The sequence below is a fragment of the Anomalospiza imberbis genome, chromosome 1 (genome assembly GCF_031753505.1).
Source record: "Anomalospiza imberbis isolate Cuckoo-Finch-1a 21T00152 chromosome 1, ASM3175350v1, whole genome shotgun sequence".
NCBI lineage: Eukaryota > Metazoa > Chordata > Aves > Passeriformes > Viduidae > Anomalospiza > Anomalospiza imberbis.
The window spans coordinates 109,454,285-109,474,129 of NC_089681.1; the positions used below are offsets into that span (position 1 = coordinate 109,454,285).

The window sequence follows — 19,845 nt, forward strand, 5'->3', positions numbered from 1 at the left end:
TTTAAGACTTGTTCCAGGGGTAAAAAAATGGGAAAAGTTTGTTTTCAAAAATGGCACTCACTCCTCCACATTCTTGCCCCTGGACTGTGTTCTCTGTGGACGGACAGACAGCGGTACAGAGCTCTCGTTTGCTTTTAGTTAGTTTTAGCTAGCTGAGACAAAGAAGTTCCCTAGACTGTAATTTTTTCCCCTTTTCTTTAGACCTGCTCTAGACTAAACACCCAGAAGAGCACCTGCAGCTCACACCTGTGGCCCACCAGGCCCAGCCTGGGCTGTGGCATTTCCAGCGCCAGAGGGACCGATAAGAGACCAAGTTCGCCGAGCTGCAGCCCGAGGGGGTGTGGATTTTTCTGAGTTTGTCTCTCTTTTAGAGTAGCAAGAAGTTTTATTGTTTAATATTGTTTAAGTTTTATTGTTTAATAAACAGTTTTTTCCACTTTTCTCCATAGGAGTATTTTTTCCTGAACTAGTTAAGGGGAAAAGCCGATTAAATCTGCTCTGATTTAATGCTCTGTTGACATTTAATGATGTTCTGAAGCATTAAAACAGTAATTAAATTCTTTATGAATGAGTGCCATCCATTCTTTATTTTGTATAATAAACTGATCTAAGATGTCATCAGTCAATGGCACTTCCATAAACAATGGGCATTCCAATAGTGACTCACATAGGAAGTGAGAAGTCCATGAAGGAAGATATATGTCCTCTGGACATAGAACACACCTACAATAGTACTGCCTGCAGGTATCATCCATGCAAGGATTAATGAAGCCTTTACTCAGAAGTGTTCATTTTACATAAGATTAGGAATCTGAAGAAATCCTATGCTTCTATTCCCAGTGACAATAACTGTTGCTGAAGAAATGCCTTCCTTTACAAGAGGGGAAACAGTAACCCTAACATGAGTTGCTGTGTAAACTGATATGAGTGAAGAAACAGATACATGAATATTAATTGTCCAACAGTTTGTAAAAGTTTGGACAGGTGTTAATCCACATGCATAAATGCTCATTGCTATCAGTAGTTATGAACAGAAACTAAACCAGGTAATTCCTTGCAGTATACTTAGCTGTAAGGTGATTACTTACTTCCATTAAAATGGTGCCCATTGGTCCCTTGGCACCCTGAAACAAATTAAACACAGGTCCAAAAAATCAGACCCTGATAATGCATTTCCATGTATTTCTCTGTAGCCCAAAGAAAATGCAGGCAACCAGTGTTTCCCAGCAATCATTTATGGATTTGAGAGGAGTTCCCAGCATAGATTTCTGTGGACCTGCTCAGAGCTGCAGGCTACTTGTCAGATTTACTTCTCAGTCCATTTTCCTTAATGGTTTTTAAAAGTTCAATACTTGTTGCCCTTGAGAAGCAGTATAATTCAGAACTGGGTTCCTTTATAAACAGCAGTTTTTGTGCTATGGTTCTGTTATTTGCACTTCACATATTTTCCAACATCTGATGTGTGACAAGCTTTCTCTCTTCTTTTGCACATTACAATTCCCATAGTTCTACCTTGAAAGATCCTGCAGACCACACATCATTATACCTTTGCCTACTCTGCAACTTTCCCCTTGGAAGCTGTGGAAAAACGGCAGCACTCCAAGCATCTTTTTTTTCAATATAAAAGTATAGTTTAATCTTCATTACAGGAATGAAATACCGGTAAAATAACTATTTTTCAAGGGAGCTTGAGTATTCATCATGTGTGCATTTCAGATGCATAAGAAGAAAAATTGCCCTTACTCCCATGGAGCTGCAGTGAGATACAGCAGAAATATTTTAACTCCATATCCCACTTGTTTTCCTTACCCTCTCTCTACCATAACACTACAGTTTACCAAAATTATATACTTCCTTACACCCACAAATTATAGCCCTGTCTCCATATTTGTTCTTTCCCCTTTCAATTAACTTTCCATTCCTCCACGTGCCTGAGCTACCTTCCTCACCTCCTCTGCTGCCTTGCTGCTAGCACCATCACTGCTATTCCATGCCTTTTTCTTCTTATGTTTCCCAGTAGGTCCATGTTCTTCTTTAGTACTGTTCAGCAAGAGCTAATTGTGAATTGCCTGGGTCCTAAAGAATGCTACTGACAGCAGCTCAGTGGTGGCGACTGAGCTGTGCAGACTTGACATATACAGATAATCAAGTCATCAAGGATGGCTAAAACAAGCCTGTTTTGGCTGGCCCTGTCTACTACCTGTACCTCTTGCTGCATTCCTATCTCTTCCACTCCTTACAGGGTTCCCACTTTCTCATTTCACTGATGCACTGCTACAGCAATAACCCCACCAAGCTCATACATCCCAAGCTCTATTCTCACTTGAAGAGGAGATCTTGAACTTGAAGTACCTCTGAAGACTTCTTGGACTATGGACTGGCAAGGCCTACAGCTGTAGATCACAAGATCTATCTGTAAATACTGTGAGCGGCCAAGCAGCAGAGAGGGAAATGTGCTCCAGCTGGCACTCTTAACCATTCTTGTGCCCAGCATCACAGAATAAATTGGGACAGGTACATTTATAACCAACACAGTGTAATGAGAGGGGAAAAAATGTTTACTAAGTTGCATTGTTAGTAATATTATAAAGACAATATTACTAACAATGTTACACATTTAAATTGAAAGAGTAAGTTTAAGAAAGTTTAACAAGAAAATCATTAACAGTAGGGATTGTTTCTGGTCACAGAGGAGCCAATTTTCAGAATTGCCACAGGATAAAGATAGACACATACAGGAATTTTCCTAACTGCTTAATGGCTTAGTCCTAAATCCTATTGAAATCCACAATCCTTTCACCTGCATGGATAGAGAATAAAACATTTTGTTGTATAAAATGCGGAACACAGACACTGGAAAGTACATTAACATATCCACTTGTATTATGGATTAACAGGTTATAGTCAATTTAAGCTTTAAATAAGTGCCTGTAACTGCAAGTTTCATTTTAAATGGCTTTTCTTTTTAAATAAAAAAATGCATTGGCATTCAACAGATCTATTCAGTCCTATATTTCAGTATTCTCTGTTCTTTTAATTAGATATGCATGCAGCCTAAAGAAAATACCAAATCCTGTGGAAGAAATTCTGGCCAGCATTGTATTGTTGCAGTTCCATTTCCAGCAGCAGGTGCTCCTTGTGCACACACAGGCAAGACTAAACTCTGTGCAACTGCCAGGCTGATTAGACATGGTTTACCATGTGAAACACCATTAGATATTCCATTAATCTAATAGTAATTTTAATAGCAATTTAAGGGTGATTTTTTTTAAATAAAAATTTTATTTAAAAAAATTACCATAGGTCCTGATGGCCCTTGGTCACCTGGATCTCCCAGGGAACCTGGTGTGCCAGAATTACCCTAAAAATAGAAACACAATATATTATTCCTTATAATTGCATGCACAGGTACCAAACTTCATCAGGGAAAAAAAACCTCTATACTTTGGGTTGGATCCTGCACTTTCATAAAGATAGTCTACCACTCCTAACAATTATTAGCAGCTAACACTTGCGAAAGTTTAGACCTGCACTTTCTCAAGATTTCTTGCCCAAATTATGGCAATAAAAGATCAGAGCGGTAACAAATTTAAAAACTTTTGATAGAAAACACTTTGGGTATAAGGGTTTTACTTTCAGAACTCTCACAGAGTTGGCAGATTTATCATTCTTACTCTTCTACCCCTAATTCCTTTGGGTCCTTCATCTCCTGGAATGCCCTGATCTCCTTCTTCTCCCTGAAAATAAATGAAATCCAAAATTTATTGGAAAGAAGGAGACAGACAGAAACACAGGCAACCTCTTACAAATAAGAATAATGTAAAACAAGACAAAAAGAAATGAAACATGCCCATTTAATTATACCTCTGCACCACGATATCCTATGAATCCAGATTCTCCCTATGAAAAGAAAGGACAAAGACTTCATAAGAATCTGGAACTTTGTGATCTGGTTAGTGTTTGATGTCTTTAAACCAAAAACGATTTCAGACTTATTCTCAGCTTTACAACTCATCCAAGCAATAGTGGCTGCTACTCTGGTCTCGAATGACATAATGATTAATACCTTGTTCATCTAAAGGAAGGGCATTTTGAGAATTTCCATCAGTTTCTAAATTTTCAAGAATATTCCATTTCTCAAGTAAGTGTTTTATCAAAACTTACTCATGCTTCCTAATAGCATGCAGAAGAATTTCCCTTGTAGCATGTGAATTCAGATTCAGAACTCGATGTTGGAATGTAGTTTCAAAATTTTATACCACCCAGCCTAAACAATGGCACCATAATAGATCCTTGGCTTACAAAAATTCAATTCATCAACTGTTTTCAGTCACTTAAGATTCTAGTGTGTTCTTTGTTCACCCATGAGAAATAGGGAAACTCTCCCAAAAACCAATTAGAAGTGAAGCGTATCTTTCCTAAACATCGGAATTCACACTATTTATATATGTCCTTGTCCTCTTGCACGCGCATAACATATGTGTAACCTGTGAAACCCTGCCATCAAAGAAAATTGTTAGAGCTAAGTAGGTAAGAAAAGAGCCTGAAAATAAGAAGTATAAAGAGCCACTTTACCAAAAAGCCATTTAAGAAAAAGGAGTTCATCTATTGGAGAGGCTCCTAGAAAGCCTTTCATATCTTTTCTGCAGCTTTCTGCAGCACTCTGGTTCTCCCACAGAAAGGGAGAGTGAAACAGATGGGCCTACCAGTGAGATTCACTGGACCCTGTTTCACAAGCAATAAGAAAGGACTAGTCTTGCAATACTGCACAAACTCTTTGAAAGGAGAACTGCAGCTGTTTCCAATATCCTGACCACTTTGCTCATGGACTGATCCACTGGTGCCATGATTTTGACCGCATACTTTCTGTATATTTTTTATTTTAGCTGAATTCTTGTACAATTTTAGAGAAGAATTCATTTAATTCCTTTTTTTTTTTTTTGTGATAGGATAATGATAAGAATTTCTTAACACACCAGAGGTTAATCCTCAGATCTTACTGCTGACAGTAGAAACACAAGGAAAAAATTTCATATGAAAACAGTGAGGATGTTTGGAGACTATCACCCTCACCTTGGTAGTTAGGGAATCCCTCCTCTGAAACAAGAGCCCATAGTGGCCAGCCCACCAACACTTGCCCATAACAATGTTCAGTCAGGCAGGCTGAAGTGGGAAGAAAACACTGTGCACTGCAAGTACAATCCTCCATATATATATATATATATATATATATATATATATATATATATATATATATATATACACACATCAGGGAAAGAGTAAGAATGAGTGGCCCTCAAAAGGATATGCTACAGAAGAATGTCTCACAAGGACTGTGGTAATCCTGAGCCTCTCACTGAACCTTAGAAATGCACTTTGCATGTCTTACATTTCTTTTTAATCAAATATGGATGATCATGTTTGATAACAGTAGAATGGAGACTGAGAGACTCTGACTTGAAGCACATACCTTTGCTCCTTTGCTTCCTTCGGGACCATAGGCATCTCTGCCATCCATGCCCTGTGTAGGTTAAATATACTACGAGTTAGCTTTTAACTGAGAATTAGGTTTATATCCAATTTCATTTTGGAATTAAGACAGTCCCATTACAATGAGGTGCACAAGCTACTTGGACTGATGAAGTTGGACAAGCTATCAAAAGGCAATCTAAAAACACTAGCAAACAATGGTAAAAACTGTAGAGGAAAAACAAAGACAAAGGTCATAGTTCCTTTCCATGATGTGCCCTACTTTTATCATACTTTCTCTCTTCTAAAGAATTTGAGGGGAAAAATATTCTCTCTAGCCCACAAGAAATCTGGTGTCCATAAGGAAATTGAGAACCAAAGGTGAAATAATTTTAATTGTATCGAACAGAGAAAATAGAAAGAAATGAACATTACTGATTCAGATGGATAGGTATTAAAATACAGGGGTACTGAATTAGGGCAGAAAACTCACAGGAAGGCCTCTCTGTCCAGGTGGTCCAGCTAAGCCCTTCTCTCCAGGGTCACCAGGTTCACCCTGTTATAATTGAAACAAAAAAGCCATTAGTTTTGCCTCATTCAGGAGAATTCTTCTTTCTGAAATGCAAACCTGTCTGTTAAATTGAAGTGTGCCTATACATTTTATAGACTATTTGATGCTGGGCAAAAGCATTCCATTACAAGCCATGTTTCATGGTAGAACTGGAAAAGACTTGGCAAAATCAGAATATGCTGAGCATTCATGCAGCTAAACCCCAAAGGCATTGTTCAATAAAACTCCCATTGCAATAAGGAATTACAAGCGAAAAAAAAAAATAGTGGGTTTTGGAAAAAATTATATTAATGGTAGCAGGACATGTTCTGGAATTCTACCAGCCTGAAGCACCTGTTGATAGCAAATGATATTTCTCAGGCAGGCTGTCTGCTCTGTGCTCTCAGCCCTCTTGCAGGATTTCTTGTCTTCAGTTCCATTTTAGTTTTCACTTTCTAACTGAACATTCTTCTAACAAAGACCCTAATATTAAACAGCACAAAACCAGACTGACAAAATGGAATGTATAATGGAAATTCCTATATATCTTCCCAATGTTAGTCATTGTTTTAATATATGTTTTCACACAGTGATTCTTTTCACGGCAGCACTTTGACCTTCTGATACCTCTCTGTAACTAAAGGTTACAACCCTTCAAAAAGATGGAAAGGCTTAGTTGGCTGGTATTATTTGTGATTTTTAGATTCAATTACATAACAGCACCTAAACTGAGTTATTTTTATTAAATAAAATCTCACATATCAACAAATATAAATGAAAGGCAAGTAAGGATAACATTTATCATAAGTGAACTCTAGTGTCAACAACCTGTTAGTATAAGCCTTTCTGTTTGCCTTCATGTTTATTCAGTTCTTCTCAACATGTGGATTCCTCCAAAACAGACATCATAACAGCAAAAGTTCCTTGGACTGGTTTGGAATCTTTAGAAAAACAAGGTTAAAATAAGCGGCTATGCTTCTTTGAACTGAGAGGGTCAGACTGGATGTTGGGAAAAAGTTCTTCACCTAAGGGTGAAGTCACTGATCCAGTGTTGATCACTGGAACAGGCTCCCCAGAAAAGTGGTCATGACACAAAGCCAGTCAGACTGCAAGCAGCATCTGAATGATCTTCTCTATGGTTTAGTTTTAGATAATCCTGCAAGAAGCAGGGAGTTGGACTTGATGATCCTCATGGATCCCTTCCAAGATGAGATATTCTATGATTCACTGGTGAGTATTTTCAATGGATTGGACAGACTCTAGGAATCATAAGGCAAAGTCAAGGGTCAGCACTGCCTTATTTCTGCTCCATTTTGTGAGAAGGCAGGTCCCATTCAGAAACATTACCACAAGAGCAATTTCAACATTGGTCATGGCAACACTAAAAATTTCTTAGTATAGTTCTGCTATGTAGAAGGTTACCCTAAGCACATCACTTGTCTTGCCATACAAGTGAAAAATATCTTAAAAATGTAACATTCTGCACGTTTCACAGCACTGAACTAACTCTTTGTTACTCCATGCTTCTTTGGTCAGTCTTGAATGAATGACACTGTTAGATTGCTACAATTAGATACTTCAAAAATCTTTACCTTTGCTCCTCTTACACCTAACTTTCCAACAGAGCCAGGTGAACCGGGCGTCCCCAGACTACCCTGTAATAAGAAGTATCAGTTAAAAGGTGCACAGTGAAAAAATCAAGGGTTCACTGCACTCAAGGATTAATTGCCACTTGAAATTACCACAGAGTCAGTAAAAATATTAGGCTTTTGAGGCCCACAAGTAAGAGTTACTGGTCAAGCTATCATTCTACTTATTTCCTGTCATCTGTACAACTGCCATAAAATTCTCAAAATGTTATCAAGTATAACATAAATGCTATTTTCTATCTAGATAGATACCTAGTGAATACATGCATATGTGCACAAAAATATTAATATACACATTTGGTTATGTAAGTATCATTAGTTGACCAAAGCAGATGACTAAGGCTGACAGCATAGGACATTCCAGCCCTGAGTTACAGTGGTGTAATTCCAGAACAAGAATCCCCAAAATCAACAGCATCACAAAAGTGAGAAGTTCAGCAGACAGTTCAACATCTCAGTAGCTACAACTTCATCACACTCTAGCACTTGCTATTCATGCACCTAAATTTATTTTCAAGGCTGTTATTTTATCATACAAGACTGTTTCCTTAAGTATTAAAATCAGTTTCCTTAAGTATTACACCAAAAAGCCCTATTTCTGCTTTTAATAAGCTTTTTGAAAACTCTTTATAAGAACAACATCGACACTGAGAATGAAAAGCCCTAATGGGTAGAGCTGGAATATATTATTTAAAGCTAACCAGAGGGCCTGGCATGCCTTGTGGTCCGGGAGGTCCTCGGATCCCTTGTGGTCCCCTTGGGCCCTGATGTAAAGAAACCATTGAAACAAAAAGTCAGTTCAATGTTAACAGCCCTTCAATGACAATCATGTTGCTGCAATGACCAGAATCCCAGTGCCTGTTTCATAAGCCTTGGCTGTTTTGTTACAATGATTTGCCTGTTTGAAGCACCTGAGATGGTCACTGTCTGCCAGTCTGATTCAGTGACCCACTGAGGTGTCTAAGGATACTGAGGGAGCCATAAGCAGCCTACTATCAACTAGGCTTTCTCCATCCTAAAATGTAACTTAAAAGCATCTTTAAACTTAAACATCTTTAAAAGTTAGAAGCACCTAAGAGCATCTTTAAACTGGAAACTACTATAAGAAGTCTACCACAATAATTCTCTTCAAAATTACTCCACCTAGCAAATTTTTTAAACACAAAGCTTTTCTCACTCATTTTGTCAATGCAATAGGTTTTATGCATTTATTGTTAGCAATTTCTAATGAATTAATTTTGATGATATCTGCTTGATAATATCATGTAAGTTGGCTATGTGTTGGCTAAATTACTTATTTTTGCTATTCATGTTCCTCTTTTAATTTCACTAGAAGTTGCACCCAAGTAGCTTGTCACATTTAATTCCTTAGGCTTAAAGAAAAGATTTGCCAAGGAGGAGTCTTACTTATAATATTCATTAGTTGAAGTTAACAAAGCTTTCCAAAATACGAACAAAACATCAAGGCAGAATTTTTTTTTTCCATAACTAACTCAGAAGTTCTATTAGTTACCTGTGGGCCTGGAAGACCAGCTTCTCCTGAGTAACCTGTTTCTCCCAGTTCTCCTTGCTCACCCTGCCAGAACAAAACCCAAGAAAACAACAACGAACACAGACAAATTAGTATCTCTCATTTGTACATCAAAAGATAATAATCTAGTATCTGTACAGAGTATCAGTTGATAGAATGCTTTTCAATGCACTCAAACAGTGTTCAAACAGCTTAAAATTCCTGTTGAAGAAAAATAAAAAGCAGAACTTTTTTTTTTGTTTTTTTGGGGGGTGTGATGAATATAAAAGCTGCAGCAGAAGAGGTCAGTTTTATTTTGCTGAACACATTTTACACCATGTCTCAGCAATATTTGTGCATTATCTTTGTCTACTGTGAAGATCAGAAGTCATAAAGCCAGGCCACAAAGGTAGATCCTCTTTACCCTCATCCATGGGGAATGGCTCTGGTGGGGAATCCTGACTTCACAATCACACTAGAATTAGACTCCTTTTTACTCCCCATCTTTCACTCTGGTTATTCAGTGAGGCAAATCAAATCTGTCTTGATGATAGTAAAAAATTTCCAGCTCCCATCTCCATAAAGCTGCCATCTGAGGATGAGTCAGTTTAGCTGATGTCCATAAGAAATACTCACTGTCTTCTGGATTGAGTAAAATGGAGACAATTAGCATCAAGATATTACAGGCCTTGCAGACCCCCTTTCACTGGAGAAATCATAAACATATGTCTGAAGATTCTTGGGAAACAGATGGTTTTGGAAAGAATCTTCTGAGGAAAAATGAATGTAAAGGCTGAAATTTCATTCTGCACCATATTGAAACAAAACATAACAATAGAAAAAAAAAAGCTGAAAGAAAAAAATAATGTTAATTTATAGCCAGAGTAAGAACACTGTAAAGTGGAACATCGTTAAGTATATGATATTGACAGATGTAAAAAAAATCAAGTAGAAATAGATTTCCACTAAAATCATTTTGACTATAATAAAAATGGATACATATCTTAGGCACATTCTACTAAAATTCAAAACCAATTTAAAGTTTTCAGCTACTTAAATTTACTTTGAATCAAAACCCAGAAAAGTGGTTGTCCTTTTTTCTCCCCTGCCTTTTCCTCTCGCTCTTGCCTTCCTTTAAGTTAATCTCCTTTTCCTCTTCACTATTTTGCTTTATTTCCATCACACAGATTGCAGTGTTGTTGTTGTCTGTGACAAACACCTCTCTGATACCACATCACACCTTCTATTCCTACTGCCTGCTGACTACTTCTGACAGTTAAGAATGGCTAGCTATGTTTTTTTATATTAACTATTTGAAAAAAATTAGTCTCCTTTTATCACAGAAAGGCAATGACAATTGGAACTGCAAGTCCTGGGAGGAGTCCTTTTTAGGATAAGGTGAACAGCAGTGTGTTCATGCTGACTGCAATTACTTTGTTGATGAGGGTGATATTTCAGTGCCTTTTATTAACAGCTGAACCTACAAGAAGTCCTTTTGTGTTAAGTGGGTGAATTCTGGCTCACTGTCTCTAATTTGATTATTCACCTCTGAGTACATCACCACCAATATCTCTCTTATCTACCTGAAAGAGGGATTCTTCTTTATCCCATTGCAGCACAAAACCTTCCTCCTCCAGAGGGACTGGCCATATCTAATTTCCTTACAAAGCAGGATGATAATGTGGTCTACAGAAGGGCCCTTGAAGACCCCACAAACATCAAGACTAAATAGATCTGCTTCCTGGCCCAGGGAGACCAGGAAAGCTTCACAGTGAAGCTCTCATAACCTGCTGATAGAGCTATGCCCTGTGGAAGCTTTGTAACATCCTAGCATGCAAGAGGTCTTAGTGGAAGGACACAACACCCATAATCTCACTCAAGAATGGATGCCACTGTCATATTGCAGGGTTTACTGTTCCATCTCTCTTCTCCAGGGGATGTGGAAGACAGAGGACTGCAATTCTCTTTGCCATTCACTTTTTACACCTTTTCAGTGTTATCTGCATTACCTGCCTTTGATCATGGATTGGTACCTACCTTTCAGTGCTCACTGTCCCAGACAAATGGTTTTTTATATGCTTTTAGAAGTCAAAGCTGATCATCAAGTACTTGAATGAAAACAGTTTGAAAGTTCTCTGTTGCTGTGAGTTTCAGTCATTTCTCTTGTTCCCTGCCATTTTACAAAAGGGTGGCTGCATTACTGGCTGAGGGGTCTGCCATAGAGATGAAGAGGGTTGTCTCAACTAAGGCTCTATTAGTTGAAAAGGTTCAACTAACTCTGTACTCTATGAATTTACTAAACAAGTTGAACATTCTTATTTTCTAACCACATAAGGTTCTTGTGCTTTTTAGTACAACCAAGATATGGTACAGATCCATTTCCACTGACTTCAGTTTTGGTCCCGTTACCAACCATAGCTTAGTTGGATAATTTCTTTTTGTTGGTACCTGACAGAATAATGCAAACATTCATGAGATATCAGCTGCAATCCAACAGGGAAAAGAGAAAAAAAAAAAAAACTGCAAAATGCTCATATTCTTGCAAGTTATGCTGATCCTGGCAATAGCCAAAGCATGGTGCTTTCTCCCTGCTGGCAGATAGTATCAAAATCTTCCAGTCTATTCCTATCTGCAATGCCTCAGTGAAAATTTTGGATTCTTAAAGGGAAATCCAAACTGGGGCTTTCAGAAAGCAGGTGGGGACAGGGGTTTTGGCACACAGCATACATGTATATTGCAAAAACCTGTGAAGTGACCAGACTGTTGTTTTGGGAACTTGCAGGACTCTCCCTTCTGATTGACATTTCCCAGTGAAATATTAATTTGAATCATTCTAAATGTAAAAAAATCTGCATTACCTGGCTGCCACACAGAGGAAAAAATAATAAATGTATAGCAAAACCTCTCAACAGAAGAGGGACAGGAAGCCCAGAAATCAGAGACAAATCAAATACTGCGCTGCTGAAGAAATATTACTGCCATAAAAGACAGTCCTTTTCCTTCACTGAAATTTATGTTCTATATTGCATCACTATGGTTATTCTTGCTATTATTTATTAACATGTTATACTTGACATACTGAAAATGCTGGTTGGCACTTTTATTCAGAAGCTGCAACTCTACCCATTCCCCAGACTCAAACACACAGCAGAACTTCAAGATATATGCCACCCTGTTGGTACTGACAATGCTGTACACAAAATTGCAATGTTTCCTGCACTAAGATAAAGAGGGAAATGCTGTATTATGCCATATACCATCTTCCTTATCTGTGTTAGCAACTTGGAAAAGAGATTGGGCCAAATGTGAATCACTTGTGCTAAAGCAAGGTTTTCTAGGACAATCATGTAACCTATACTTGAGAATACCTAGAATTTAAATTTTACTTACACTAACTCACCCTTGAATATAGCTGCTTTTAGATTTGCTTCAATGACTGTATTTTGTAGTTCATACCCCGGGACAAGCAAGTTTTCTTTTCCAAGAACATTATCTGGATCATAATTTAAGAGAATTGTACTGATGTCTTTACTAAGTACATCTCAGGAAAGTTTTCTTTCATTGTGACTCTGTGGGGTATAAACCTAGGAAAACCAGGGCTACCACCTAACAGTGAGAGAGATTTTGTCATCTCTTAATTACATGAGAGATTTTTCTACCAGAGTATCTTCCTGGAACGATCAGTCAGCATGCATTGGGTTTGACCTATTCTGTACATCCTATATTCTTCTAGATATTGACTTGGGAAATTATTTCCAAACTCTTGACTGTGTTATATGTTTGAGCCAATTGTCAGAGCTGCAGTTAACACTGTTTATTTTGAGCAAAGCATCATGTAGAACTTGCCCTAATTTAATTTGTGCTGCATGTGTGTATCACGTGTATCTCTGTGTGCATGCAGCAAAGGAGGAATAAACTGTCAGACTTTGCAGCCTGACTTCTCATTCCTGTCATCTTTAGTGAAAGGCTTTTCTCTGGCTACATTCCCATACTTGCCTAATAATTGTAAAAGTAACTGTCCTTTTATTTTGATGAAAGCTCCCTTCCAATTCTAAATCCTTCAAGTCAGGAGGGTCTCTATTACATCCACCTGAGATTCAAAGGCTGCCTTGGCTTGAAATAGACTTTTGATTGTTAAGCGCTTGTGTCTTGGCTCACAATGAAATTTTTCACTTAAGAGAAGCAAACAGGCTGGACATGTAGCTGCATATAAATAGGCAGCAGCAGTGTCAGCCACTCACCTTTATACCTGGAGGGCCTCTTCGACCTGCTGCACCCTAGGAAGGAGTGGCATGAGAGATTTCAGAATACTGAGCAATATGTGAAACAGAAGTTTATCACAAAACATTATACGTACAATAAAACCAAATACAGCTTAAAGAAAGCAGAGATTATTTCCACAGAAAGATTTAAGGTAAAAAAAAATGAGAAAAAGGTGGATTTGGGATAGAAATTCTTCCACAAGTAAGTCTTTTCCAAAAAGAAAAAATATTTTAGATCCTTAATGAGTGCAGAGAGAAGACATTTCAACAAAATTCTAGAAAACATCTTCCCAGTCAACTGTCCTTTGGCTAAAATAAAGAGAACAAAAGCCCTCTTCTCCCCCTGTGCGCCCAGAAGTTTGCACCACTTCCTGCTGCACACTGCTTAGCAGCTCTAGTGAATGCTACTGCTGAACCTCACAAATCTAAGGAGGCCTTTAGGATGTTTTTGCAGCCTGATTGAGGAGTGATCACACCGGACTTTGGCATTAGGCACAATTCTGGCAGACTAGAAAGGGGACTTCACAATTTCCAGTCTCCAGTGAAGTAAAAAAGAGCAGCTCAGCTGCCAGTGAGCTTATCTATATACTTGAACAGGCATGGAAAACTTGCAGTCATGGGCTGAAATAAGAGACAGATTAATCTATGGTGGAATCTTGAAGCATTTAAGGCTCATTGAAAAAGAAATTGAGTTTAAGGCTTGTTATTTCACATGAATCAGACATGGAATTAATAGGAATGCAAATTCCTGATTTTAAAGAAAAGAAAACACATTGCAATGTGCATAAGCTACAAGATTTGAAGCCAAATGTGTTTCTCTTTGAAAACTTTAGAAGATTTTTCTTCTCTCTCCTTTCAGGAGTTTGAAGGGTGGGACAAAAGGAAGAAGACAAAAATGGGTTTTCTTGGTGGGAACCCCACTGTGTCTTTTATCAGTTATTTCCACCCCATATTGATTGCTATTCTTACAGCTAGGCCAGCATCACCCTGCTCTCCTTGGAGTCCTTGTGGGCCTGGGTCTCCCTGCAAAACAAAGTAATGACCAAGCTCTTTAAACACACTTTCCTTTTTCTTGTACATGCACATTCTTCTTTATACATTCTTTCTTTGTTTCTTCTTCTAAGTATTTTCACTGCAATCAGTTGTGTAATACTAATGTTGATTCTTGCTTTTTACAAATCATTTATACTCAAAAATTTTAAACCAGACAGACCATGTCTGCTTTGGATCTCCAATTACTAACAGCCAATACTAAACCAAGACTTCTGTGGAATAATTTTTGTTGACTTCAGCCTTTCAGTTGGACTACTTAAGATGAGATTTACTTTCAAAGCGTTATCAAAACCCAATTGTTCTTCAAAAAGCAATCATCAGAGTTTTTCTACTGCTTTCAGCGCACTCTACATAGACATATGTGTATGCATACAATCCTGCTTGTTCAGAGAGAAAGACTTCTAAATCAGTGGATTTTTCTCACGTTTCCATCCTCTTAAGCTTTCATTCACCATCTTTTTTCTTGCTACTGTCCAACTACTTATCAGCTTTCTTTATTCTTTCCAAACAAATTGTAATGGCAATACAAGCCATGCTTTTCTGTTATGCTTCTTTCCTTGCTGTTTTGATAAAACGCCTGTTAAAAACTCTAGCATCACTATATAAGCATATATCCCAGCTCTTATTTTCTATTTACAGATCAAAATGGAATTTACCCACCATCCTGACGCAATAACAGTTCCATAACATAATGAGTATAGTCTGTTGATAACCTGTGCATTTTTCCCAGCATGATTTTTAACAGTATCCTTACAACCCATTACTGGAAGCCTTTCAGGCTACTGATGTAAATTTGTGGAAGAATAATATATTTATACTAAATACATGTTTTCCATTAGCTCTACATTATAAAAATATTTCCATAGTATTTTTAAACATTGTGGTTTTGTTTTTTTTTTTCCTGTGTCAAGCAGATTCTAAAGCTTTCTGTGTTGCAGACAAACAAAAACCTCCTTGGTCACTGGACAGCGAGTAGAAATTAGCCATTATGCAAATCCTCTCTCCACAAAATATAACAACTTGCCTACCTGTGGTGCTAGGTTTCCTTTTTCACCCTTAGGGCCAGTAACATTATTGTTAGCCCCAGGATCTCCCTGAAAAAGATCAATGGAAAGCTCAGCATTTTCTGTTACCATACCTTTATTACTTTGACTACAGTGGAAGGATACAGAAATATAATTAATTAGATTTGCAATTGCAGAGAGCAAGGAATAAAAAGGCTATTTTAAATGATGATGCTTGTAAGAACTTAATATAGGAAATTCTGCAAGTCCACCAAGTTCTTTTCCACAGAGATTAAAAGCAAAAAGACTAATTAAACTGAAAATGTGAAACTGTTCTGGTTGATGTGATATAGTTAATTGAGTTAAAATCATAACTCATGAGTTTCATTTGGGGGCTTACATTAGAATGGAGTTCCATTTAGCCACTTAATGCTAAATCAGATGAAATCCTGATCTCTCAAAGAGGCAAATTACCATGTCACCTGAACTTTTTTTTTTTTTTTTTTACAATATAAGCTTTAAAGACGGGAGTCAGCACAATATATGACTGTTTGGAACAAAGTCTTTGAAATATATGTGAAAATACAAAGTTGTGTCTTTTCAAGACATGAATTGTGGTGTCTGCACAGGAATTTTAGTCCAGGGAATGCATTTAGGTAGGTCTCTGGAACATGCAAAGAAAAAAAGTGAATATAAAGAAGCAACTTGCCTTCGCATCATTATAAATTGCTAACCAAGAGTCGGTGCACAGGGTTTTCAAGTGATCCAGAATTCCTCTGTAGGGTGGGAACCTACAGGGAAGACTGACCTCCACCTGGTCTTTTCACCAGACCATCTAGTCCAGTTTAAGGTGCCCCTGCCCACAGCAAGAGGTGCTGGGAACTAACTAGTTGAACTTTAAGGTCCCATTCAGCCCAAGCCATTCTACAATTCTATGATAAGCAGCTCCAAAAGGAGTTATGTTGCCTATGCTGAAAACAAAAAAAAAAAAAAAAAAACCAAACCAAAAAATCATAAACAAGCAGGAGACCTGAGGCTTCAACACCTGCTTCCAAGCAACACATCAAAACACATCAGTCCATCTACATCTAAAGAGTTCAGGAATCCTAGAATATGCCATTCTTCTTTCAGAGTACTGCATTTCCTAGGACTGTAAAAAACTCTTCAAATCACATATATTTCAGACATCTCCATCACAAAATTGAGGTGCAAATCAGTGAAATATAATAAAAATAAAGGAATGTACTTACATGATCTCCTCTTAGACCAGATTCTCCTCGTTCACCTGGTTCTCCTCTGGGGCCTTTTCTGCCCTAATTTCATAAAAAGAGCACAAACAATTCAGGTACAAGTATAAATAGTATCTGGGGCAGCAGAGGGCTGGATCTGTTGAAGTCAGTGGAGCTACACTGATTTAGAGCAGGAGTGACAGCATGTTAGAGAGCAGGCAGCTACTAAAAATAACTCACAGGCATTACAGACAGCATTACACTTTGGAAAGATGTTTCCATAGAATCTAAACATTACTGTAAGGGGTACTTCACCCATTTCCCTCTGCTGCCTTTCTCTCCAGAAGGTCCAGGAAATCCACGTTCTCCCTAGACACAGAAAGGGGAGAGAAAGAAGAAAAAAATAATGTTTGTTCTTTCTGCTAAATCAGGTTCTGGCAGAAGTTTTTTTCTGACAGAATCTAGCTTCAATCGGATATACAATTCTAAACATCAACAACAGAACTTTTGTTCAGTATTAAAGCCCATTCAAAGCATAGAATCTGTACATTTGAACCCTGAGGTTGGTGTCTTCAATAACACTGCACATTTAAAGTAATGCTTACCTGCTCTCCATCAGTGCCATCAAATCCACTCTCACCAAGTTCACCCTGTAGCAATAAGGAAAAATTGTCTGTTTGAGCAAAGAAAGAAGTGTTTGCCCTGCATTGGAAACTTGAATAAGATCTGTGGTTTTAATGGTTAGCAAGAATAATTAAGAATAATAACTATAAATTTTAATTACTAATTGTAATTTTTAATGAAATAACAATGTCTAAAACAATTAACTGTTAAGGACACCTAATACGAAAAGCAGCTATTTAAATTATAGATTTCCATTAGGATTTAAATTCTGCTTTTCCTTCTTTTAGCTTCCAAATTTTTTCCCACCTACAGCACCTTCAAAATGCAAACATATTCCAAAATAAACTACTAGTATTTGATCTATCATGATGATAACCTTGTAATTCTGATTTCAACCATCATATGTGTTTTTACTGTGCTTTTTTTCTTTTTTCCATAGCGCATTAACTGTGTTGGTTTAATTTGTAGTAGGAAGTTAATTTAGCAGAGACAACTAACCAGAAAGCTGAAATGATATTCAACAAACACTGGAAGTGGCACAAGAACAAGTTAAAACCATCTGCAGTCTCACTCTGATAGAGACTGCAGATACAATTACTTTGTAGGTTTTGACACTAAATTGACTGCAAAACCTCCTAGTTAAAATTCCAGAGGAAAAACTTCTTTCATTTAAAACAATTCTGTACCTACTAGAAGAAAAAACAGCTGGCTGTACATTTTGATTAGATTAATACATCACAAACAAGAATTTCTTGAATAAGTATTCCAGAAAAATTTTGAGCACTAAGTAAGTAATCATGACTTTTACTGAAGTGTTATTTTTTCTATCAGTCATTTCCTACCTCAGAAAACCTGAGCCAAGCTTCATAGTATTAAACATTCAGTATTTCCTTTTATTCAAATAGCTACAATAAAATGCCTTCCAGACTTCAGTAACTTCAATAAACTGTTTCAACCTAAGTTGGCACAATTGAATCACATTTTTTATGTGCTGAAAGTTTCATATTTTTATTTAAAATAAAATTTGTGGATATAACGACACAACATAATGAAGATATTCACGTATTCACTGGATTTCAGTAGGATTTGTGCAACTGGTAAGACCTACTGCACTATTTAACTTTGACAAATTGAAATCATCAGCAAGTACTCTCCCTCTTCTATAATCTGACATTTTGAACATTGGAAGGAGGACAAATTACTTCAGAGAACAGAGCAGAAAAAGGAAAAGGAAAGAGAAACACATGAGAAGATTAAAAAGTTAGTACAGAGCAGTACTTTAAATAGAGCTGAGGTTACAGAAACAATCTCTGAACTTTGTCCAAGCTGCTCAGTTATGGAGACAAACATCTTCTGAATCTTTGAGGCTCACAACTCATCTTTAGAAGAGGTTTTGTATCAAAGCATTCCATACAAGTTAATTTCATTTTAATCACTGTAGCTTGGAAACTATTACTGCTATAGATCATTGTCTTCCTGGCTTCACTTTTTATTATTAAATTAGTGACCATATCTCCTTCATGAACAGGTATGTTTGTAAGGTTAAACTAGCAGACTTGAAGTATCAGCAGATGAGATGACAAACACAGCTTGAAGAGAAGTTTGAATATTGAAAACCTGTCAATAATGATCTAGGGAAAATGCTGTCCAAACCCCCCCAGTAAATACTAGTTACAACCTTTTTTCCCTCTTCTCCTCTTCACAATTAGAATGAGATTCAGAGTACCAGAATTACCACCTTAATAGATTATCAAACTAGTCAGTAAATAAATCCTTTTCCTGTCAGTTAGACTAATAGACTGTAATCATATAAAAACACAATTATGACTGCTGATTTTAATTAATGTGATAGGTATCTTAAATCCATCCTTATAGAACCATAACAAAAGTACATTGAATGTTGTTTTTATACTATTTTCACACTAAGGTTTTACACTATTTTTACACTAAATTTTTGCACTATTTTCCTTCCTTGTTGATAATTTCATTTTACAGGTTAACATGAAAGCAAGCAGAACTCAGTTCTCAAAGAAAATGGATCACACATGAAAACACATACCTGACTTCCTCTATAGCCTCTGGTCCCCTGAAATTGAAAAAAAAAATATAGATGAAATTTGGTAGAAGTATTTTTATTGAGCTTGAAAAGCAGGGCACAATAGCTTGCTGTGCAGAGATATGCTGAGCTCAGTATTGGTAGTCCCTACTGTAAAACCTTCTACTGTCATGTATGGGATTTCCTCCTTTCCTCTGGGAAGGTAGTATAGGCTTAATTTTCATTCCCACTCCATAAAGCTTTATAGCTTTAACTAAGGCCAGTCTGGAGTTAGTGGTGAAAAGGTCATGATCAAGTTGCTTAGTCAGCAAAATCCTGAGCCATTCAACTATGTTTGGGTTACACAAAATACCTCTCAAAATCAGACAGCAAACACTGTCTGCCATTCCTACAGCTGGATCTTGATATTCATCCATGCTTCAGGAAGACAGCACAGGGA

The 19,845-nt window shown here is 37.3% G+C and overlaps 1 protein-coding gene across 1 annotated transcript in view; it reads right to left on the bottom strand.

Moving 5' to 3' along the window:
* Window positions 1-19,822, bottom strand: part of COL6A6 (collagen type VI alpha 6 chain) — a 35,300-nt gene extending 15,478 nt beyond the window's left edge. Inside the window, exons 1-17 of the mRNA XM_068186867.1 lie at window positions 19,799-19,822; window positions 19,410-19,490; window positions 17,332-17,376; window positions 17,042-17,095; window positions 16,748-16,810; window positions 15,522-15,587; window positions 14,410-14,463; window positions 13,420-13,455; window positions 9,182-9,244; window positions 8,370-8,432; window positions 7,612-7,674; window positions 5,963-6,025; window positions 5,471-5,521; window positions 3,865-3,900; window positions 3,675-3,737; window positions 3,299-3,361; window positions 1,089-1,124 (exon numbers count right to left, since the gene is read on the bottom strand). Of these exons, the coding sequence (XP_068042968.1) occupies window positions 1,089-1,124; window positions 3,299-3,361; window positions 3,675-3,737; window positions 3,865-3,900; window positions 5,471-5,521; window positions 5,963-6,025; window positions 7,612-7,674; window positions 8,370-8,432; window positions 9,182-9,244; window positions 13,420-13,455; window positions 14,410-14,463; window positions 15,522-15,587; window positions 16,748-16,810; window positions 17,042-17,095; window positions 17,332-17,376; window positions 19,410-19,490; window positions 19,799-19,822 (924 nt within the window). The remainder of the gene's footprint in view (window positions 1-1,088; window positions 1,125-3,298; window positions 3,362-3,674; window positions 3,738-3,864; window positions 3,901-5,470; window positions 5,522-5,962; window positions 6,026-7,611; window positions 7,675-8,369; window positions 8,433-9,181; window positions 9,245-13,419; window positions 13,456-14,409; window positions 14,464-15,521; window positions 15,588-16,747; window positions 16,811-17,041; window positions 17,096-17,331; window positions 17,377-19,409; window positions 19,491-19,798) is intronic.
* Window positions 19,823-19,845: the final 23 nt, after the last annotated feature.